This window comes from Patagioenas fasciata, chromosome 6, assembly GCF_037038585.1.
Source record: "Patagioenas fasciata isolate bPatFas1 chromosome 6, bPatFas1.hap1, whole genome shotgun sequence".
Lineage (NCBI taxonomy): Eukaryota > Metazoa > Chordata > Aves > Columbiformes > Columbidae > Patagioenas > Patagioenas fasciata.
This window is the reverse complement of record NC_092525.1, coordinates 31,673,497-31,697,978: the sequence shown is the minus strand read 5'-3', so window position 1 is coordinate 31,697,978 and position 24,482 is coordinate 31,673,497. Positions and strand designations below refer to the sequence as shown.

At 38.4% G+C, this 24,482-nt stretch overlaps 1 protein-coding gene across 6 annotated transcripts in view; it reads left to right on the top strand.

Moving 5' to 3' along the window:
* Positions 1-6,109: 6,109 nt before the first annotated feature.
* Positions 6,110-24,482, top strand: part of FNBP1L (formin binding protein 1 like) — a 56,593-nt gene continuing 38,220 nt past the window's right edge. For 2 of the 6 annotated variants that reach the window (XM_071810417.1, XM_071810415.1), the window contains exon 1: positions 6,111-6,329. In XM_071810417.1, the coding sequence (XP_071666518.1) occupies positions 6,306-6,329 (24 nt within the window). In that variant the 5' untranslated portion in view covers positions 6,111-6,305. Of the gene's footprint in view, positions 6,330-24,482 lie in introns of all 6 variants that reach the window. The other 4 variants (XM_071810416.1, XM_071810419.1, XM_071810418.1 and 1 more) reach the window with 3 other exon arrangements.

The following is a 24,482-nucleotide window of genomic DNA, read 5'->3' as shown; positions in this document are numbered from 1 at the left end:
TTTACTGGAAAAAAGCAAGTTCCTGTGAGATAAGGGGCTGTTTGTACTTAGAACATTGCTAGTTGATGCTGATTGACACCACATTTTCTCTGCTACGTGTGGCATGGAAAGATGTGCTCTTGGCTATAGTGCAGGCAAAAAGAGTGAACACAAGATATTTCATAAAAGCAGATGGAAGTTCTCATTTTCCTCCTATTTATAGCTGGTGTGAATAGTGTCCTTTCAGTTCTGCTATCCGATCACTGGCGATGTCTGTCTGTTTTGCCTGCTGAGACAAGGGGAAAAAAAGAAACATACCTTTCTTCTGCTATATAAAATGCATTTCAGTACAGACTGGAAAAGATGAGGGGGTACAGTTCTTCCCACAAAAATCAGAGATAGGAGTAAAATTAGAATTAGGTTACCCTAAGCAGTAGCTGCGCCTGCAGTAGGAAGTACAGTTTTCCTTCTGCCTCGAAGCAGGGGTGGTGTGATCTGACTATTATAGTTTTCTGCTAATTTTCTGCTTTTAAAGAAATAATTTAAAAATCAGTACTCAGACTGTAAAGTTATTTTGACTAATAGCTGAAATAGGAAACCCATGGAAGTAAGCCTCCCGTCAGATGCACAGCTACAAACTCTGGATGCTGCTGGCTACAGTTAAATAACCAGCCTCAGGGAGACAGAGGAAGTCAGCGGAGAACTCGGCACACGTTGAAGTGTCAAGACAGTGATTCTTTTGTCTCAAAGTACTTCCTGAGCTTTAAAGTAAGGATTACATACTGGCCACATGGAGGCGTTATGAACATTAATATTTTAAAAAACTAGAGCTCTCAGAGTGCTGGTGATGGGGGATATACATGTGTAGAGGGGGGAGGGAGCTAAATTATTTTGGTTTTGAAGCAAAAAGAGATAATATGGGTTTTGGAACACTTCATTTTCTTTGTGGAGTAAAAATCCAATTTAAATATGACAAAGAGACTGCTGGCTAGCAGAGAAAAGGATTAATGGCACCTCACACTGAGAAAGAGATATTTGGAAGTAATTTGTTTGGTCCCACGGATTTTTGTGGCAATGGAAAGCAAAGCTGCTTTTGTCTTTAGAAAGTGTGCCCACAGGGAGTGCCAGACAGCTTTTCTGCCACTCTAAATTAATCATCCAAATTATTATTCTGCCAAGATAATATCCTTAGGTACGCTTGTAAACTCGAGTAGATTCTGTTGAGGAGTGAACAGAATTGGCAAAATATGTAGCTATTGCAATAACTAGGATGATGTGGATTCTGTCTAAAAATAAAATCAGGGAGTTTCTTTTAAAGCTTGCACTAATTAGTCAATGATGGGGAAAACAGCTAAATAACAGTAAATTTTCTAAGCTAAAAATAAGTTGTCATGATCTTCCAGAAAATGCTAATTGTTTACAAGGATACTAGAACAATGGAGTTTATCATGAAGCCTTTGCTGCATGTAAAAATTACTTAAATATGTCTTTTAATGTATTCTTGAGTCTCTTTAGTGAGACGTTTTTGTATTTATTCCCCTCCTTCCCTCCAAAGACTAATGTTTTTGAGGTTGTGACTATAATAAAAATCTGTAGGGTAATGTTTGCTTAATTACTTCTAGGCCTAGGGCCAATTGCAACCCCTGATAATGGGAACAATGGCAAAATTCTAAATGATTAATGATAATATTTCTGGCAGTATCCTGTGGAGATGCAGTAGACTCTTTCCCTCATCTCACAGCCAGGTCATTTTGCATCCTGAGCTGCTGAGCTGGAGGACCGCGTAGCTCAGTATGGAGATGGAATCTCCTATAGCAAGAGTGAACTCAAGCAGGAAAAGGCCTAATGGTAACTGGTGTCAGACTGCTCGCTGAGATGAAACAGTAAGGGTTATGCTCCTAAGACTTCTGTGTTATTTTTAATGAGTTAAAATTGTATTTGATCACATGGTCTTAATTCATGTATTGTTTATGAAGTCCAGGTTCAGTGATAACTTATCTAAGTACTTTAAAATTAACTGCCTTTGTAGTTTATTGGTGTGATGAACTATAGTATTCTCTTTATTGATGAAGAGGTGGCTCTTGGTTGAAGTGAAGCTGAAATGTACATCTCCATATATATACCTGATACACATATGTACTTCTGGTTTTGGAGGAAGTGTATGTTGAAAGCAAACTAAAAATCAGAAACCAATCTTGAGAACAGTTGTGCTCATATTTCAATTAAAATACTAATAAAGCCACTGAAATCTGTTGCCAAGAAATAGGCTTGGCACTTGAATTTTTTTGAATCCTGTGATATGAAAACTGTATAAAAGGCATTATGAAGATTTTTATCCTATATCACACAGGCTTACATTGGTTTTTTTGATGTTGCAAAATAATATGTCCAGATTAGATTAAGAAATACTGCCTCTCCAGGAATATTGGAAGCGGTCATTCCTCCATTTCCCTATAGTGTATATACGTTGTCCAACTTTCCCCAACCTGTTTCATGTACTTTACCTGAAGAAACAATGGCTATGAGCAGTATCTCAGATAATTGTGAACTGTGTCCTTTGAGGTGGATTTTGTGCTAGTTCTCTAGGGGTGCTTCTGCATTGCGCAACCAAGGTCCAAGATCTGAGCTAGCTGTGAATGAACGACACGGCTCCATGGCTCATGGGTGGGGTTGCAGCCGCAGTATGTTAATGTGTACAGCTTCTGGCCTAATCAGCCTTGCTGCCCAAGTCTAATTGTTAACCTCTGAACATGAATAATTAGCCAAACTGCAGTAATGCTCTAATGCAATGATAGAGCTTCCCCTTCCGGTGCTAGCTTGCTCAAAGCCTGTTCAATAATATCTTTCGATTGCTCCTCTTTATAGTGTAGAATCATATAATGTCCTGAGTTGGAAAGGACCCACAAGGATCACCAAGTCCAACTCCTGTCCCTGCACAGGACAAACCCACAGTTCACACCATGTGTCTGAAGACATTGTCCAGTCTTTTCTTGAACACTGTCAGGCTTGGGGCCGTGACACCTCCCTGGGGAGCCTGTTCCAGTGCTCCACCACCCTCTGGGGGAAGAACCTTCTCCTAATGTCCAACCTGAACCTCTCCTGGCACATCTTCCTGACATCCCGTTGAGTGATGTCATTGATTGCCAGAGAGAAGAGAACAGTGCCTGCCCCTCCCCTTGTGAGGAAGCCGTTGCCACCATGAGCTCTCCCCTCAGTCTCCTCCAGGCTGAACAAACCAAGTGACTTCAGCCACTCCTCAGATGGCTTCCCCTCCAAACCCTTTACCAACTTCATGGCCCTCTTCTGGTCACTCTCCAGTAGCTTAACATCTTTTTAATCCTGTGGTGCCCAGAACTGCACACAGTGCTGCAGGTGAGGCTGCCGCAGTGCAGAGCAGAGCAGGACAATCACCTCCCTGCCCGGCTGGCCATGCTGTGCTGGATGCACCCAGGGCATGGTTGTCCCTCTTGGCTGCCAGGACACACTGTTGACTCATGTTCAACTTGCTGTCGACCAGAATGCCCAGATCCCTCTCCACAGAGCTGCTTTCCAGCATCTCGTCCCCCAGTCTGTATGTACAGCCAGGGTTGCCGTGTCCCAGGTGCAAAATCTGGCACTTGCCCTTGTTGAATTTTATGCGCTTGGTTCTCCAATTTGTCCAGATCGCTCTGTAGGGCCTCTCTGCACCTGAGAGTGTCAACAGCTCCTCCCAATGTAGTGTCATTGGCAAACTTACTTAGTATTCCCCCAAGTCCTGAGTCTAAGTTACTTATGAAGACATTGAAGAGAGGTATAGGCTGCAGTTTCCGTCTCCTGAAATGACTAGATATCATCATAAAACATTTGATTTTGCTGTAGTGCTCTGAATTGAAAACAAATCCTGATCTGTTTAGAACGTTGGCCTTGCACGTTTTGCAGAAATAGGAGTATTTAGTTAATTTTTAAATTACAGTTAAGTAGAACCTGAGGGTTCAGGTATCAATCAACCACAAATATATATATATATTACACTTTAATACTCTCTTAATGTATGTTTCATGCAATGAAAGGCCAGTATTTCAAATTGGAGTGCCAAGTAAGTGCCTGACTTTCAAAGCTTCTGAATCCATAGATCCATAATTTATGATCCATTTTTCCAGTAGATTAATTTTCAATACTCCATTGGGTCTTGTAAGGTTTGAAATTTTTAACTCAAAAGTTTGGGGTTTTTTTTTAGGGTTCATTTTTAGATATCTAAGCTGAAAGAATTTTCCTGAAATTATGAGAAAGTGCAAAATCCTGGCTTTCCCGAAGCCAGCAGCAAATTCCTAATTCACTTAAATAGTCAGGACTCTCCTTCTCACTGTTTAAAGGTTGAGTGTACATTTGTTTCTCAAAAATATGCTTTTTTAGAAAAAAAAAGTGCCAAATCAGGCATCCAGAGCCAAAGGTGCCCTGATCATTTGGTGCATTTATAAACCTTGCTTAGGACACAGTAGAATATGGATTAATGCATGATCAAAGATTTTTAAATCCCTCTCTAAAATTATGATATTTGTAGCAACTTAGAGCATAAGTATTCATTTTAAAAAGATACATTGAAAACCATATCAAATGAGCAAATTATTTTAATTTTTACTTACTTATGTTTTGAACCAGGTTATCTCATTATATCATCCTATTTCTTGAAGAATTGTATAAAGGTATGTGATAAATTAGTAGCTAAGCAGAGAGTTGATTGAAGTTTACAGGGTTTAATGGAAATGTTTTTTTCCTAATCCTGAAAGGCATGTAAGTTGAGCAAATTCAAATACATATTTATTCATCATTTTTATCACTTATTTCTGCTTCATTACCCAAATCCTCAACATGTATTCTGCTTCATGAATATTTTCAGTAATGTATGCAATCTACAAACTGAGTAACTGTGTCAGAGTTCAATTGAAGTGTGCCCAAGTGTGGAATTTAATCTTCGGAGTCTAAAATTTGGGGGTTATGTGACCACTGGTTTGCTAAAACGCAAATGTAGGCCACCACAGCACGTGGCACATTTATTCATTCTGTGGAACCCCACAGACCAAATCCATTTCCTGTCTAATGTGACCAGCTTAAACATTTCACTCCAGAAATTACATTGTTGATATGATCTCATTTGCTTATTTTGATAAATTCTGATGTTGATATTATTCTAATACAGTAATTTCATATAGACCCAGAAGAGCTTGAATTTTCCTTTCATATGGAAAATAGGACTAAACCCGGATTAGGTGTGGAGCGAAGGCACGTTACCTGAAAGGTAACTTTGAAATGAAAAAATAATTGGAAGTAATTTTTGTTTAATGATGTAGACACACAGAACAGCAGCATTTTCACTGAGTTTTTATTGCAGTCTATAAAAATGGTTTTAAGTAAAAATAAGAGGAAAATCAAGAAATCGATGCCCCAAGAGAGGATTTTAATTCTAGTGGCTTTCAAAGCCTTTGCTTTTTATTAGTTGCTTCAAAACAGGCACTTCGGTGGAAAATGCAATATTTGACAAGGATTTAATACCCCTCCTTTTCTAATTGCTGAGGAAACTCTCTGATACAGTAATTCAACTATTAAAATATGATGAATCCAACTCCTCAATCAAAAATCGGTTATCTTTCCTCAGATGCCAGCCTCACCTTTCCGTACTTTTTTGTTTGTTTTGTTTTGTGGGGCCACAAAATCACCCCCACAACCCAGCATCGTTCCCGTTTCTCTCGGCCGCCATGGCGGCAGGTGAGGCGGTGCGAGCCCCGGGACGGCGGGACCGCCAGATTTCCTGGCCGTGAGTCAGCGCTTTCCAGGGGGAGGCCAAGAGGCCTCGCAGACGGGCGAGATACAAAGACCCAGAGCCTCGTCGCCTCCTCCCGCCAGGCGCCCCCTCCTCCTCGGCAACGAATGACGACGCAGCCGGCAACGGGAGCGGCCTGAGGCCGTGACAGCCCTCCGCCCGGCCGCAGCCGGAGGCTCCGGGGTGCACGTAGCGCCGCGCAGGGAGGCCGCGACCCAACCTCCCCGGGGAGGCCCAGCAGGCAGGTCGGCGCCCGGTCTGCCTCCCTCCCGCTGTGCGGCGGCCTCACCCCGGCCCGACCCCCGCAGCCTCAGCCGGGCCCGCCCCTTTCCCAGTCTCCTCCGCGGTTCCCCCTCCTCGAGCCAGGCGGAGCCGGAGCTGCGAGCGACGTCGTTCCTTGCTGCCTGCCGCCTCTCCCCAGTGACCGAGGGCACCGGCGCTTCCCGGCGGGACCCCTTCTCCGGCCGCCGCCCGACCCTTAGTCCTCACCGTCGCCTCTGCTGGAGCCGGCGCTGCCCGGGGAGCAGCCATGAGTTGGGGCACGGAGCTGTGGGTGAGTCCCGGCTCGCCTCTCATTGTGTCTGGGATTCGCCGCCTTCCCTTGTCTGCTGAGGCGGCTTCCCCGGGAGAGGCGCGGAGCGGCCGGAGCTGGGGCGGCCGCCGAGGCGCTTTGTTCGGCGCTGGGGTGGCGGGCACCGGGCAGGGGGGTCGGGTGGGGGGCTGGGGCGGGGGCGAGGCGCTGGGAGCGGCCGAGGGAGGCGGTGTCCGTGCTGGGGAGGGGGAGCCGAGGCGGGGCGGTGGGTCGGGAGCGCCTCGTCCCGGCTGCGGGTGCGCGCGCGCTGCCTGCGCGGCCATGGCGCTCCCCGGAGGGGGTGGGGAGTGGGCGCGCGGCGCCTCGCCCGGTAACGGCCGCCGCAGGTCGGGCTTCTTTGTGCGCCCGCCGCCCCCCGCCGCCATTCTGTGAGGCGAGAGGAGGGAGGGCTCTCGGTGAGGCGGCTGGGGCCGGCGGCCTGCCTGGCGGTGGCGTGGGGCGGGGTCCCGGCGCGGCTCGGGCAGCGGCCGCGGCCCGCACCGGGCACCCTGTGGGCGGCGGTGCCAGGCGGTCCCGGGGCTGCTCCTCACCCGAAAACCGCCGGACTGCTCTAACGAGTAAAGCGTCTTGAGCTGTCGCCCCTAATTGGGAGCAGCTATTACATAGCCCCGTCTCTGAAAGTACCATGGAACGTTGGCTAATATGCATTGTAGTTTTCTTTTTTAAATACGAAGAATTGGCAGCATGGGGACAGAGTGCCTGTGTGCCTGTGTGGCGTTGGATCTTAAACCTCCGCTCGTCCTCCGCCGGTTTCTCGGCTGTGCCGGGGGCGGTGCGGAAGGGAAGGGGCTTCTCCCGAGGGAGCTGCGGGAGGAAGCACAGTGATGTCTGCTCGCAGGCAGCTGTGCGAGCTTTAATTTTCTGTCAGATTTCCTGCTGCTGCAACTATAACTGGAGCTGACACTGATCGTGAGAAAGCCTAAGCGAAAGAAATCGTAGTACCAAGGAGGGTTTAACGTGCCCGATTTAAATGCTGCCTGCCCTTCTTTTATTTGCGTTTAAAGACCAAACGCTGTGAAACACAGACACTTGGACTCAGAAGAAAATTTACAGAATGCTAAACAGTGCGACTTGAAGACTATTGAGGAGCTCTTACCTTACACTCCTTTTTTTTAAATTTGACTTGAATACCTTTATCAGTAGTTTCTAGTGTAGGGCTATTAGCCTTTAGAGGAGCAAAGATCTGCCCAGCAGCGAGCCGGCTGTTTGCCCGAGTGAGCTGGGGGGGCATTGCTGGGGTGTGAGTGCCGTGTGGCACTCGGGCCAGGGAAGCTCCTGAAGCCGCCTGAATAAGTCGTGCCTGGATATGCAAAATGAAAATGTGATAGCATTTTATCAAGTGTGCCACGTGGAGAATCCTGAGTAAAATATATTTGGGGGTTACTTTAGTGTTTTGTACAGTACCTTGTACTTAATTAGGATTTATAGGTGTGATGAGAATTCAGATAAAATACAGTTGTGAAGTTCTGACAGCACTGCTGTAACAAAACTGAAATATAAAACTTCTAATATTAACAGTAAGGAATAAGCAAAAGCCATGATTTTTCTTGGCAGCAGAAGTGTGTCTTTGTAGCTCATACTTGTACATACTTTGGATGAGAGGTTGTATGTCAGTGTTTTGGAAGAGTGGGGGTTTTCATTTTAGGCAAGCACTGAATTTTCTTCAGTAAGCAGTTAAGTGTGCATTGCTTTAGAAAACAGAGTTTTGGCTTACTCATCTCTGTTCATTTTGGTAGCCTCCTTTATTTGTTCAGCTTATAAATGACAGTTAATGTTTGGTAGTTTGTCTTGTATTCAGTTTTGTAAGAAGGTGTGTGCTTAAGAAAGAAGGTGTGTGCTTAAGAAATATATACAAACAGGTGGATTTTGACGTGAGACTTCCTTTTAATGACAGACATTTTCTTTATAGTGTCATGAAACTAGCAAAATCTTGTCTAGACCAACCGTATGTTGTTTTTTTTTTCTAATTCACTAATTCTTGTGTGTTACTTTGAAGAAATAAGATCAGAATTTGAAGCTGAAAGTTTTGCTGCAGCACTCTTATTTCAGCAAAATTTAATATACTTCTTGTATGATATCAGGAGATACCTGAAACTCTGCAGTAGTGAGGTAACTATGCATAAAATTCTCTGTTCATAACTATACAATTGGACTCTGACAATGTCAGTTTTTACATGGGTTATTTTTTCTGTTGAATCTAATAATACTTTAAAAAATATCTATTAGGGTTATAAAGCAGTTTTCTTAGTTGAAAAAATATTATTATTGATCAAAAAGAGTATTGAACACTTGTTTTAGCAACTTGTATTGGTCTAAGAATATTTTTTAAAAGTCTGGCACAAAATCAAATTAATTAAAAATTAGCTTAAACCTAGGTTAAAAACACAAGGAAAAACAGTATTTGTAGAACTTCAAAGATAGGGCACCAAAGAAGGAGTAAATAAAATATTAGATGTGTTTGTGTCCTGCTGGAACTTTTGCTTCATTTTTTCGCGTCCCGAGTATGGGTGGAGGTTCTCACGGCAGCCCAAGCTCCCTGGGTTTGCTGCTGGCCTGGGGTGCAGGCAGCTCACCTGTGGAGAAGCTCCAGCTGTAGGGAGCTGTTCTGCACAGGTTTTCTGGAGACCTCATTGAGCCCAAAGCTCTCCCCCATTAGTGCTTGCACCTGTGGTCATAAAGTGGGATTTTACAGGACTAAGACTGGTATCTAGGTTATAGTTTTTCAGAACATCTGCAAATATGTGTGTAGGCTTTGCTGATTCACTGAGGTAAATCTGATTATTTTCTATCAGATGTTTTAATATCTTCTTAATCCTGCCTTCTCAATTTGTATATCTTCATGCTGATTTATTGGTATTTTGTGCTGATTCACAGTTCTGATTTTTTTTTTCCCTGGAGTCTTTATGCAATTTCTGTTGGAGTAAAAAGTGTACATGGATGAATTTACAGACAGATAAGGAACCAGAAGAAAAACTATGAGATTAGTAAAGCAACTCATGTCTGGTATTTATGTGGTACTTATTAAATGTGGCTGTTCTGTCTGGTATTGAGGCAATGCATATGCTACTCTTATTTATTAAATGGTTGTGTCAGAGACGTGACAAGGGAGAGATTTTCTTTGGGCCAGTATTTTCTAATTCTTTAAATTCTGTACCTGCTATTTCTCTTTATGGATTACGGGGCTTTTTGTTTTTCAAGCAACTGTTTTTGTCAGTACACCATCATTCTCTGAAGTGGATGTGCATTGGCCAAAACATAGGTGGTCTTGGGTAAGGTGAAGTAGTTAGAAGCCCTTTGTACTTTTCAGTATGTCTCAGCTCAACAGCATGCTCTGTGTTGTGTTGCTGCTTCCAATTATGAATGTATTTCCTTCAATCACATTGTATGACATAATGTGAATTAATAATAGTAAGATAAATGTTGATTGATTTAAGCCATTCTGTTATTAGAACTGTTTTACTTTACAATGTTTTCTACGCTTTGTGAAATGTGTTCCCTTTTGTTTGCTTTTTTATGACAACAAAACATTTTGATAAATTTTGGAAGTATTATTCCACAAATACTTTTCATTAGTGCATTTGTCTTTGTGTTCACTCTGCAGCATATTCCTTATGGTGTGCGGTGAGCTGCCTTGCATGATAATATTCTCTTAATGTTTAGAACAGAGTAGTGAGAATGGGCAAGTCTAGCTATCTGGAATTGGCTTGAAATTATATTTTCTGAGAATTTGACTGTTGTGTGCTGAATTTTCCTGTCTGTAATATTTAACCTTTTTCTAGGTCATATTTGTAAAACAATGATAATCTGATTAAAGGGGGCACAAAAGCGCAAAATAGCCTTGCTGTACTTCAGTAGTAAGAGAAAATTATTGGTGTTTATTTGGATACACTTTTCAGAGTTTTAACTTTTTTTCAAATGCAGTGTGCTTCTGCTCGCCTCATGAGTGGTAAGAGCGTTTGTGCATTGAAGTGCTGGGCAGACTTGCATACTTGCTTAATAAGGTGCCCTTTTCTGACTTCTGTTAAACTGTACTGCGATATCTGAGGCAATAGAATAGATCAATGAAACAAGTTTTTTCCTTTTTTTTATTTAGTAACTTGAAATATTTAGAAATAAAAATGATGGATTCTGATATGATAAATAATCTGTTCAGCATAAGTATCTGTTCAGTGTGTGTGTTTCTGTACATCTGGAATTCTTTCTGTGATGGACATAAAGTGTACAAATAACATCAATCAGGTAGGATTTTTAACAAATTGTGTCTGGTTGTTATTGTCTTGGATTTTGTTCAGTTCAATTGAATATATAGTGCATTTGCTTAGACATTAAAGGCTCACTGAGCGTTGGAGACTGGAGGATAGTTGATAATGAAGTTCTTGGCTTAATGAGTGGAAGCAAGTGAAACTGTGATTGACACTCTGAAGTGGCTTCCTTGGAAATTAATGAAAGAGTTGGTGCTTTCTCTTTAAAAAAATCAGGATGTTTTTCAACTTTTGGTGCACGTTTTGTCCTTTGAACCTCTGTGAACCCTTTAATAGCAGTTCACAGAAAAAGAGTTTGAATACCATGTCAGAACATTTCCAGTCTGTGAAACCAGTCTAGCCATCTGTTTCTCACTTCTTGATAAATATTTAAAGCAGAAGTTTTGCTGAGGGCTTTTGGACTGAGATTTTATGATTAAAAAAAAAAAAGACTATAGAAGATTTAATGATACTATTATTGTGAGCTCCCTGGGGCCAGAAGCACATTATCTTTTATAATTAAGAAACCACTGGCACTGTAGAGTACTGGTTTAGAAATGAGTTACTTTTGACCAGAGAAAGATCAAAGTCTATTTGGTGATGAGCTCTTTTTAATTTTTCCTTAAACAAAATTCATTCTGTGCCTGAACTCAAATTTTATTTACTAAAATATTAAATAATTTTCGGTTGCATCAGTTCTTCAAAAGCTGTTAAAAATTTTCTTATGCTTTCGATGATTGTTTCAGACATTGTTTCCTTCTTGTTTTAAAATCATATATGCTCTTTTTGTAGAAGAAGGTAAATTGTGTGGTGTTGTCTAATCTTGAAAGTTGCCGAATTTAATTATATGGAAAACATCCACAGAATGTAAATATGAAAAAGTTGACTTCAGAAAGTAGCTAAACGTGTTTCTGTTGTAATAATTTCTCATACTTTTTTTCACTAGAATAGAAAATTTGATAAAAATTTTTTTCAAAGCACTTTGACACTGAGAAACCTTCATCTCCAATTAATATGACTGTATTTATGTAGTCACTGGCATTGTTAATGCTATTAAATTTGCTTTTTTTAAAGTTAAAAAAGCATTGAAAAGAATTTTAAATATCGAACTTTATCTCATGTGGAAATTCTTCTGTGCTTCTGAATCTTAATCTTTCATAAACTTCTTTTCCAGTGTGCTAGCATATACTGTGTAAAAGGCAATATTTTATTTAATACATAGGTGTTCAGGAGATGAAACCTCAATTTTATTTATTTTTTCTTTTTTTACTAGATTTCTCTTTCAACTTAACCAAAGACTGCAAGCAGTGCTCTATTGATTCTCTTCTCATGTAGTGTTCTTGCTTTTGTGGTCTGCAGATGCGTGCAAGGAATGTGTGTTGTGACTAAAGTATGAAGTTAGAGTTTTCCATCTGCATGGGATGGCCATGCATGTCCTCTGTCATGGGTGAGATCCTTGACAGAACGTTTAACCTCTGCAAGGTAACAGTCTTTCACAAGGGGTGTTGTGCAGCTTTTCTCATCCTTGCAAAGACCTCTGGGATTTCCAAATGGAAAGTTATGTAAGGATGAAGTAGTTGATTATTGAATGTGTAGTTAGTTCAGGCTCTGGAATGAAAACAATCGTATTGAGTTTTAGTTAGAAATAATGTTTGTCCGTATTTTTCCAGCAATTGTCTGGTTCGTAAACATCTGACCTTTTACTGATTTTTCCAGGAAGTGGTGAGTCATTGTCTTGAGACTTTATCAGTTTGGTTTTGATGTTGAACATAGTTTAAGAATGCATAAGTGTTTGTACCCATGTTTAGAAAGTATTTTTTCAGTTCTGAAAAATGTTTATCACCTGATATCTATTAAAATGTCATCTATTTTTATTTATGACTCCACTCGTGTATGTACTGGGAAGTGTAGATGCTCTTCAAGGAAGTTTGTACAAACATGCATGTGACTTTACTAATCTGGAAATGTTGAATGCTGGAAAAATACTTTTATCTTTTGAAAAATGTATGTAGCATCCTTATTTGTAGAAAAAAGTCTGAGAGTTGCCTTTACAAAGGTTGTAAATGCTGCAGCTGGCAGTTCGATTTCCTGGGTGAGAATAGCAGGAGTTTGTTTGAGATTGCAAGATCTTGCGTGTCAGCCAAGCAGAGGATTTCTTTAAAGAGTGTATCTATCAAGATAATGATCCTTTGGAATGACAAATCCATCAGAACTTGGAATACAGAAAAACATATGTAGAGAAAAGTCTGTTGTCAGTGTCTTCAGGTTTCTGTTCTTGTTGAGGAGTGTCCAAGTAGGTATGATTTGTGCTTTCAACAGTTCACAAGTAAATACTGGAAGACAGAAGGTTTGTGTTAATGCTTCTGTAGGGTTGTCAGTGATGCTATAGACATGCTGAAAGAAGTCTAAAGTGTCTAAAAGTTCATTTGTGCATTTAAATTAGCTCTTATACTGACTTGTTTTGGATGAGACCCTCTATTATTAATACAGTAGTTAAATACTTCAGTCCTTACATTTGCAGAGCAGTTTTTTAGCATGCTTGATAAAGCCAGTAATTGAGTAACACACATTTTTTTTCTTTTTTCCAGAGGGGAGGTTCTTTAACGCATTTCAGATTAGTTCTCATTGTTCATAGCACACATGTGCATACTTTTTCAGCAATTTGAATTCTTCTTGGAGAAAAAGAATTCCCTAAAGTCCAGATATGTTCAGCTCTTCCCTTGTGTTGGTGAACAAATTGTTCAGTGAAAGCTGAGATTCCGATCAGCTTGTTTCATTTTGCCCCTAGTGAGTTTACGTACCCCAGTCCCAGTGCTCTCTTGGCAGAAAGTCGAGAGGTTTGTCTTCAGATGCATGTCAGTGCTTCAGCTGGATGGGAGGAGAAGGACAAAAAAATAAGTATTATACTAATGAAAACCCTCTGGTTTTCATTAAAATGCTGACCCTCTACACTGATGTTGTTTATGGAATTATCTGTGATAAATTTGTTAGTCTGGGTTGCTGGTTTTTCTCCACTACAATTTCTATTCTAAGAGAGTGGCAGCAGTATTGTGTTTCCTGCTGAGTGACAAGAACGGGCTTATATACATAAGGGCTTATATTCAGGTGTATATATTTTTTTCTGTTATTTCAACAGTATTGAAATTTTGAAATAGTTACATGTGAGATTCATTAATAACTTTTCCTTGATTTTTTTTCTTTTTGGTCAAAACTGTTATTTATAATAAAAAGGGGAGTAGACTACTAGAACTGCTATCTGGCATTGTACATCGTTTTGTTACATTTTACATCTTCCAAAGCAGTGCAGCCTTACAGTGGGCTAAAAAGCTAATATTGGAAGACCTGAATTTGGGCTTTACTGTGGAACTCTTGTGTGATCTTGGGCAAGCAAGCTTATTTATTGTCTCTACTAATTGTGTTGTAAAATTGGAATAAAGTGGGGTGTTTTATTTGTGGTGTTTGTTTTTTTTTTTTTAATCAAGTTAATATTGTAACAGTAGCTGCATTTGTTGAATACTTCAACATTCCTTCAACATTCTTTAATGTATAAGTGCAATATGGTGTTTTAAAATGTTAGAAGTAAAACACAAAAAGCAGCAAATTCCAATAACTTGTCCTCTTTCTCTTTGATTGGACTGTCCACTTGAAGTAACTATCTAAAATCCTACTTGAATGGGTAAAATCTACTGTATACTACAAGAAAGTTTACCATTTTATCATGGTATCTGTTTATGTAATGCTTACAAGTATTTGTTCAGAAGGCAGGTACCCTGCAGATCACTTCTCACTAGCTGGTACACAAGAAATAGTACGAGGTGCCTTTTTGTGTTTCCGTATTGAGTAAATATAATTTCAGCATTGTGTAATGAAATGACATGTCCTTTATTGGAGTTTGCAGTGTTGTTTAAGTACTGAAGAACTTCTGAAATATGACGACAGTTGCACTGGAGAATTGAGGCAGCCTTAGTTTTGGCGTACTTGGGGGAAGCAGATGTGAGTGAAGTGATGGAGATGGGTGTGCCTTTTGGATCTTTATCTGCTTTGTAAACCCTTTGGAAAGACAGCATTTGATTGGTGGATCAGTTTTATGATGGGTGCCCAATTCATGTGGATGTGAAAACCTCACTTTGTAAATTCTGGTTGGCAGAGTAATAGAGGGGGTTTTCTCTGAATGTGTGCTGTGATTCTTGTACACTTTGTTTTTCTCCTAGATGCTTCATGACTTCCAGAGAAGGTAAATAATGTTTTACTTCTCTAACAATGTTTTCAAATAAGCATTTCTGCTAGGTGACATAGGGTTTTCTTGTGGCTGTGAGTAGGAAAACAATTGATATGTATGAATGGAAGACAATATTTGTGCTATGATACAGTTGGCTTTCTCTACAGTAAAGGAAATGATAATGTTTCTAGTGCCCAACACAATTTTTTCTATAGTAAGTGAATAAATTATTTCTGTTGTAGCTATCTGTTTGACATTTAATTGTCCTGTGTTTCCCTCCTATTGATATGAAGTCAGTCACAATTAGAGGAATGTTTAGGGTATTTGACATCAATAATCAACAGTTGGGGTGTATTTTATGTTTGTATTTCTTCAGAGCCTAGAACCATTAGTCACACAGTGGGCTTGTGTTGTGCTGCCTTCTACACAACCACAGGGTATAAAGACCATCCCCAATTCCCTTAACTTTCAGTTCCAACAGAAGATGGGTCATTTACTGGTCACACCTAATGAGAGAACTGTGCAAACCCAAGTATTCTTCAGCATGAGGGGCAGTGATCTCAACTGGAGCACCTTAAACTGTTTCTTTTGGTAAGCTTAGCAAGCGAAGGGTAGTAATGGGGTGAACCTTGGTCATGTTTGCAGGGGATTAGCACATAAGCAACCCAAGAGAATGCAGGAAATACTTGTTGAAATGTACAAGGGAGTGTCGGAACTCATGAAAAGCAAACAGTAATCCTTTGGTATAATGAGGTAAGAGACCTGGAAACAGCCAGCGGTACCCTCGCAAGTGAGGTTAGAGGCTCATGTTTGATGCAGTAGAGAAGGATGCAAAGAGGCAGGAAGAGATGACACTCCAGAAACCTAGACAGGTGAAATGATAATCTCTCAATACTGGAGAAAAGGGTGGTGTTGTAATTGAGAAGTGAGATGGCTAAGGAATGGATGAAGATTGCAGCTCTTGGAATGGTTAGAGCCTGATTTTTGAAAAATGATGTAGAAATTGTTAATAAGTCTTAGGATGGAACGTAAATTTGAGATTCAGGAAAGAAGTTGAATACTCAGGTGAAAGAAAAGTTAAAAGTTAAAGCTCTAGTTTATAAAATGTACGAAGCAATTAAGTGCAACAGCAAATAAGATATTGGACACATTATCTGGATTTTAATGAAACATGCTTTATGTTTTTGTCTGAAAATAAGTTCAAATTTGTGATTAGTAAATGGAAAACTACATGAAGGTTTATTAAGGAGGACTGATAAAACAATTTTGTTCTCAAGAGTGAAGTATGGGTTCCCTCATCCCCCTTAGACTGCTTTTAGTTAGATCCTAATAGTGCAGGTACTTGTCTATATATTTAATTTTACCAATATTTGTTCATTTTATGAGCAAAGGTCTTACAGGATCAGTGAAACTCATTAATGTGCTTGAGAGCAAGTATTGTATACTGGGAACTTTTCAGAGAAGAAGATTGTTTTGTTTTGTTTTGTTTTTTAAGAGAGGGGGTAATTGCAAAGCTGATGAGCCTTGCAGATGCTCCAGTGACACTGCAGCACTAATGCGTTCTTCAAGGTAACTCTACAGGACAGTCTCCTATTTTTCACCCTGCCCGACCTGTCCAGTATGTTTCTGTGCAGCATATCCTGAGTTACCACTTTGCATCGGAGCTTCCTGACTATACCTGTAGATTGTAGTTACTGCACTGCATTATTTAAATCAGCAAAAATTACTGATGTTTTGTCATTTCTTAATTTAATGGGATCTCTTTTCAGGCTTATGAGCTTTGACTGCTATAAACTGGGAACTAGTAAAACAAGGATATAGATTAGTACTTGGATTTATGAATTGTGAAAACTTCGCTCTCACATGGTTTAGAATTAATCTTATTAAAAGTTTTATTTTACTATCTGTGTTTTTTGTTATCTGGAGAATTTGCTAAACAGTACATGATGACATTTGAGATTTGTGCAATATGGTCAGAAAGGTGTTACAAATTTATCTGGAGGAGATGAAGAAAAGAATGAACTTGTGTTGAAAGGTTCTTCAGCATTTTCTAATAAAAATGAGGAAAAAACCAACTGGAATATCTGGTTACATCTCCTGCCTAAGAAGATGACATGTTTAAAAGAGGAAAAATGAGTTTCTTGAAAATAAATAATAACTTATCAGGAAAATCCAAATGCCTGGGATTTTTCTACTTCACAAGTAATGTGAGGGGAATGTAGACTGTACAGTTCTGTGAAACTTAAATAGAAATGTCACCATGTGAGGCAAGCCAAGCAGTTTTGTGAGATATCCTGACTCTTTGGTACAGATACTCAAATCTTTATTCCTGAAGCAAGAGGTGTGGTGGTCTATTAAGTCTTTACGTTGAGACTAAGAGCTAGGGATTGTTATTTGTTTTGGTTTAGCTTGATTGCTTCTTTGTTTCGCAAAAGCTGGAAGGCCTTTTGTGTTCTTTTTGCTGTTCTCATTCCTGCCCAAGTATTTCATTTGTATAACCTAGATTTTTTTAAAACTGTCTCCCTGAGTTTGAGATGCCATTAACATTAAGTAGTTTTTTCCTGACCTCTCTCCAAGAACAAGGGCAACTTCTTTCTAAAATGGGTTTCTTAAAAGAAACGTTTTACTTTGGTACTGTGCCAGGGAGTGCAATGATTCTCTCTTTCCAGGAACAATGTTGCAGTTCCTCAGGTACTAGCCCCGCACTTGAGAGATACGAGTGCGATTCCAGGAGTTTCAGCTTTATCTTCTGCATTCCTGAGAGGGTTGTTGTGTGTAACTAAGAAGTTTTTACTATAAGAAACAATACACCTAGTCAGGGGATTGGAATTGGAGTCTTGTAAAACCAGGAACTAGCTCTCTATGTTAAAACCTTTAGTAGGTGCAAACGAAACCAATGACAGACTGTGCATGCTAGTCATTTAGTTTCACTGAAATTTCAATAGTTGAACTGAAGTAATTTTTTTAGAGGTTTAAAATGAAGTCTTAAAGATGAGATACTCGTGGTATTTGTGTTCAGTGGTTCTTAGGTAAAACATTTTTCCATGATCTGCCTGGTTTACACTGCAAGGCTGTAATGGTGGGCTGTGTTACAAATACTTTGTGACATCATTTGTATGAAGTGCCTTGCAATTTTTGAGAAACTATGTAATCAACTGAAGGTGATAGGACTGAATGGCCAGCATTCACGTTTTTTTTCAATAATGAGATACAATGGAATATTAATGCTTCAAGCATGATTTTCAATCTTGAGTTTTAATTCTGAAAGAAGAGCTGTCATTTCATCTTTATACAGACCTTAGGTGGGAGTCTTGCTGTCATTTTATCTATACTGGATGCTGGGAAACTGAGAATGGTGAATTTCTAACAGAGAGCTTATAAATGTAAATGTTTTTTATGGTATTGATAGACTATTTGCAGTACTTTGTACTTAGCATTTCAAACTTTTTATCATGCAGATGTAATCAGACCATAAGTCAAACCTGAAACTTGTGGCTTTCATGGCTCTTTTTCTTCCTTGGGTGATTGGAAAAGAGGCTTAACTTTTTGCTGACTGCTGCTCATTTGTGGGAAGAGCATCATGCTCCTGTATCTCTAAGTTAATCTGACAGTTGTTTGGATGTTGCCTGCAATACTTCTAGACTCGTACCAGATACTCTGTTAGGAAAACAGCATAGATTCTCATCATGTCATTTCTTCCTGTCCTTTCTTAGGTTGTTAATTCCTCATTCTCAATGCTATGTACCCTCAAACTTGTTAGTAATTTCAATAGATTTATAGCTGACTTTTCAGTAATTCATTTCATTGTATGTCTGTTGTGGAACACTGTATTTTCGGTTCTGGTTATATATTTTGTTTTTTAAACATAGGGCAATGAATGCATATTTTTAAACTTCTATACATTTTTTTGTCTTGTTCTTGGAAAGATGGAACATTTGCAGGCTTCATCCATCCTAAAGCAGTCAATGTAAAACAATGTTTCATGTGTTGTAAAGGTACACAAATTGTTCAGTCAGCTGCATGTGCATAGCAAAAATGCCTTACAGCTCTCCATATCTGTGATTTCTGGTGATGAATTTTAAAACATTTCTTCAAGAGCACTTGGCGTTTTTTTCATATATTTCCGGTTGATTGCCATTATCTCAAAGTAGTATGGCATGCAGTTTAACCTCATTTCAAGAATTTTTTTTTGAGATGTTGCTATATTTTGTATTAAGCTTATGAGGGCACCTGAAAAATCTGAATAAAAATCTACGTGTTCCTGTCATAAGCAAAGGGTTTGAGGCTTTGCTTAAAGTGGATCCTTTATCTTTCAATATTCTCTGCCATTAAACAAGCTAATGCAATAAGCAATTTTGTGATGTGAGAATCTGTTTTTCTTTTTCCTGAAGACAATTTCTTTTTATCTTCATTTGCTGGAAGTTCCTAACAATTTACTTGCTCCATTTTTAGTTTGTTTAGACTATCTTCTTATGTTACTTTCATTTGTTATCTTTTATCTCTTTAGAATTAGAATTCATTCAGTTGCTTCAACAGCATTAGTTTCTGTATTCCACTTGTTATTAACTTCTGTTTTATGAGGAAATTAGAAAAATAAAGAGTTGGCATGGCAAGTTAACAATGAAGTACAAGTCATGCACAGTGATGTGTAAGAAGGTCATCTTTTGGGGTACAACGTGTTTTCTGATGTGTGCAGTTTTCTTCAGGGCTTTGTATGACCTATGGTTTGTCATCTATGTTGTGTGGTATAAACATCTCCAACATCTTAAAAAGGTGTTATTGAAGGCTTTAATGTTAGTATTTCAGCAGTCTTTCATAATCAGTGTTGCCATATGAAGAACACTTTTCATAGCTGTCATTGCTTTAACTTTTTTGAGCAGAAACAATAGTAAATATATGTTATGTGGTGATTTAATGTGCAGTTCTTGAATTTGTCTTTTGTCTTTAAACCTTAAGACATTTCCAGGAAAGCTGTATTTAATAGTAGCTGACACAGAAGGTAGCATGGCTCATCCAATTACATTAATCTGGCTGGAAACAGTTTACTGTTTCAACTGCAAGTACTTTATTTGAATTACATTTGGTATGCTGTTACCCTGCATTAATATTAGGAATCCTGAGTTACATCTTGAGAAAAACACCTTTATTCAGTATTTTCTCCGTGATTTTATATGCCTGATTTCACTTCTGTATTTGTATATTAGTTGTGCATTTACTGATGTTGTGGCCCAGTCTTACTGCTATTCAGTATTATGCTGCTGTTACTGGGTATCTACTTGTTTCCATTTCAGTTCTTTACCTATTACATCTGTTCTATTGCAAAAAAAGCTCTTATTAATTTACAAGTTACCATTGTTAAAATGAATTGAGTTGTTTCTAAGTCACCCAGATTCAGAAATCAGAGATGACTATGCAGATGTGCTGGAAAATGTATTGTGTAATCTCTCCAGTTGTTTGTCGAAATGGGGAAAACTATTTTGCAACACGGTGAAAAACATTTTAATTAATGTTTTAGTTTGTTGTTGAGTTTGGAATCCTTGATGTGAGTTGTTTGGAGAAATCATGAGCAACAAAGTTCCATATCAATCAAAACACTATATAGGCTTACTGAAAACTAAGATTATTAAGATAGTAGTATATTGTATCTCAGTGTGATTTTAAAATGCAAGTAGAACAAATGAAACTAATGATGACAACAACCATAATGATGGATGCTGAGAACCATAGCAGTTTAGAAAGCATGAAGTTCTTTTAAAATTGTTCTGTTGTTACTAGTGATTGTGTTTATGAACTGGCTGATACATTTGATTGTTGTGTGAATGAACTGGTTTGTGCAATGCTAGAGAGTCAAGTATTTACTATGGGTTTGTGCTACTATGTTTTCTTGGGAGGCCTAAAAATTTGACTTTGTATGTGATGAAAAAAAGAAACTTTAATTTTACTATCAGCAGTGCATTTTCAGTTGTAACAGGTTCATATCAAATGAGTATTTCCAACCTAATGGAATAATGCAAAGTAAGTAGTAATGCAGGCACATCTCTTCCTGAGCAGCTAAGCAAAGTTTCTCCTTCACCTTTCTCAAATCATATTCTGCATATGCGGCTGGTTTTGTCGTATCATTGTGTGATACAGAAGAACATTCAAAACTTAGCCAAATATATTTTGATAAATGATCTTTTGAAATTTTAAATATTCAGTATGTTTCTGAGACTTATGGGGACAACAGTTACAAATAAAAACCGTTCATGACAGTGTTCCACTTCTTTGCAGCAATGATATGTGGTTGTTTTTGGACTCTTTCTTACTCATTTTGCAAATAAATATCTTCAGAAAAATTGACCAGCTGGAGAATGTCTTTAGTTTCTTCAATTTGCCATTATATGTTAAAGATGCATTGAATTCAGGTACTGACACAGATAAGCAAATGACTAATTAATTTTGTTTTGTTTTTATTTATTTTTAAAAGATAAGCATGGTTTTACACATTAGTGTGATGAAATATTATTAAAAAGAGATACTTGGGGAAAGGCACTGCTCTTGCTTTTTTTCTACCACAAAATCCAGATGTGTTTTATTGATTACAAATAGGCAGGCTTTAATCACTGATTTGAAAATGGTTTTGCTAGGATATAAAGTATTAAGGCTCCCCAGATATGAAATGTAAATTTTCAGGGGGTTTTAAATCAAGCTGATAATGCTAAAACCAAAGTTAGAACTCCCATATGCAATTAGATGGTTTCAGTTTTATAGTCAATGTAATAAAAAAAGACATAACAGTTTCAATCAGTGTAAAAGGATTGTGGTTTTGTCATTATTTCATGTTTTATTCAATATTTTATTCAATATTTGAGGCTGTTTCTCAGAATTTATTTAGCATTCTATGGCAGTTCCTAGAACATTGATTATTTTCTGAGTTTTATCATTATTGTTTAATATTTTTCTATTTTAATTTCCTGAGAACTTCATGAAATGAGTACTTAGTAAAGGCGTGGGTAGTACTTCACCCTGAAGAATGAAGATACAAATAGTTGTTTTTTCAGTATAGGACATAGAGAATGTGATGTGGCAATGACATAAAATACAGGAGAGGTTCCACATCTTTAGGCGAGAAAAAGACTGTGCCACTTTCTTGTGCTTAGAGTTCGATGTGGAATAAGGGGTGTTAGTTTCATGGGATTCTTTGGTTAGAACTGGATTTTGAAAGGGAAATACTATGAATCATAGTGACTTACTGTGCTGATCTGCAATTGAATTTTGAACCACATCTCCAGTAAACTGCCAAACACTTTTTTACTGTTTGGCTCTCTATTATTTCTGATTTGGTAATAATGAAAAGTCACTAGGAAAGAGACCTAATAATTATTTACTACAGTAGCAGTCTTTCTGTGGCTGTCACCAATGCAGCAAGATGCATAGTGCTTAAAATGTTGCTGTTAAATTGGTTTTCCAAACTAATTATTGATTAGGACAGAGAGGAGGTTCTTGGTATCTGCTTATTAAGTGAAGTTACGTCAGTAGGGTAAATTGTGCAAAAGAGGCTTAAAGAAGGAATTAAAAGGGAAGCAGTGGATGGACAGATGAAAAAAATAGATTAGAAGGTTATTAAAAACTGGTCCTTAGAAGTTCTGAAAAGGAAGAAGTAGCCAAGATGCTTCTGTTCCAGTCACAGATAAGGTACCCAGATTGGATGCTTGTTTGTACCTTTCTGATCACTATTTCAGTGTGAATACCCCTTATTTTTATTAGTTCGGTCAGAAAGGAAGTAACTGCAAAAGGTAGGCTCCTGCTGAAGGACCTTTTCATTTCTACATTGACTGCTGGATTTGCTCTCAAAAAAAATTTGTCTCTTCAAAAAGAAATGGAGGCAGGCTAGTGCCTCCTATTGCCAGATGTGACCCTGTTCCGTTTTTACTTCTGTCCTGAATACTATTTGTCTGCTTCAGAAATATCTGTGCTGATTATGCTATACAATTACTTGTTTTCAGTATCGAACTCCTGCAGTGGTGTGGATTATATTTATGGAGCCTGTTGTCTTTTGTAATATGGATGTAATTACTGTGCTGGATTAAAGAAACAGTATGAAATGGAGCTGGTTTGAGTTTGGGCTTTTGTATGTGTCTTGGAAAGGAGAAATGGAGCTGTGACAATTTAAAAATGTGGGGGTTTGTATTCAGCTTTTGTGTATGAATTTCAGTGACCAAATATGCTGTAATAGGGTTCTTTTAAAACTGCTTTAAAAATGTAACTTTTTAAATGGAAGTGCATATGCTTATGGTTAAATTACATCGCTATGATAATTTCCTTTGTAATTTAAGGTATTTGGGCAGGAAAAATACCTTGTTAACCTGGATGGGGAACAATAGGTGTTTGTTTTATTTGATCTTGCTAAAAAAGTATGTTTCTACTAGAAAAAGAAATTTTATGAAGTCTGTGGTGAAGTATGAGATGACTTTATATTTCTAGGATTTTTTATTTCTAGGCTTATATCTTAAAAACTGAGGCAAACTGACACAGAGCACAATTGTGTTACATTTTAATGATAAGCTATCTGAATCACAAAACCTTGAAAAATTGAATTTTTATGAAGATACCAGTAATAACATCTGATTTTAATTTAAATTCTTTATTCAGTTACATTAATGTTACTGCAAATTTTGCTTTGAAAATAGTGAGTGCAGTAGATTGCATTGTAAATAGAGAATGATTTTTATGTGTTTGTATTGTTTTGTGATTTTGTTTGGTTTTGATTGTTTTGTTTTCCCCTCCCCCCCGTGTTATCTTTACCTGAAATAATGTTTGGAAGAAGATGGGAAAGCTCTAATTTACTGCTATGTTACTTTACTGTTAAGTATATGGGTCTGTTTTTATAATTGAGTTTGCAAAGTATTTACTGTTGTTGGCAAGATATTAATGAAGGGTAAAAGATGTGGCTTGTATATTTTTTCTCTTGAACACTAAGATATTCACAGGTAACACTGAAAAGGGAAGTTCACCTTAGATTAGGACTTTTTGCAGAAAAATCCCCATGTCCATTAAATTGACAAAACCAAACAGCAGACAGTCAATCAGTTAACAGACGAGCCTTCCAGCTCTGTAGCTGTTTACTTAGCCAGTCCCCAGTGATCTCTGATCCTCCGAAGTATTGAACAGCACCTGCTCCCATTTAATGGGAAGTGTGTGTGCTCAGAACAGTCTGTGGCAATTAATTCAGTTAATATTAGCAGGCTTTCCCAAAGAATAAAAGGCAAATCATTCAGTTCAATAAAATCGAGCTGATCAGAATACCTCTTTATGGATATCTGACTCTGAGTGATTTAGAAGAGCAAATACTTGTTGATGATCTGTATAGTACAGTTGTATCTTTTGAATACCAGTAACAACACGTGTAAGGTACATGGCTTCATCTTAAATCTATCCGATGGGAGCTGATAATAGCACTAGGAAGTAGCAGTTGCATTCCCAGTATTACAGTGTACCTCCATTAGGAACAGTGAGAGTAGTTGAAACAACTCATCAAAGCTATACTAAATAAGGAGATTTTGTCTGGATCTCTATGTCTTTGTTTAAGGTAAAAGATTCACATTTACCAGAAGATCAATATGTGTTATTACAGTACCAAGTTCCTATAGATTTACTGTGTATTTTAATTACACC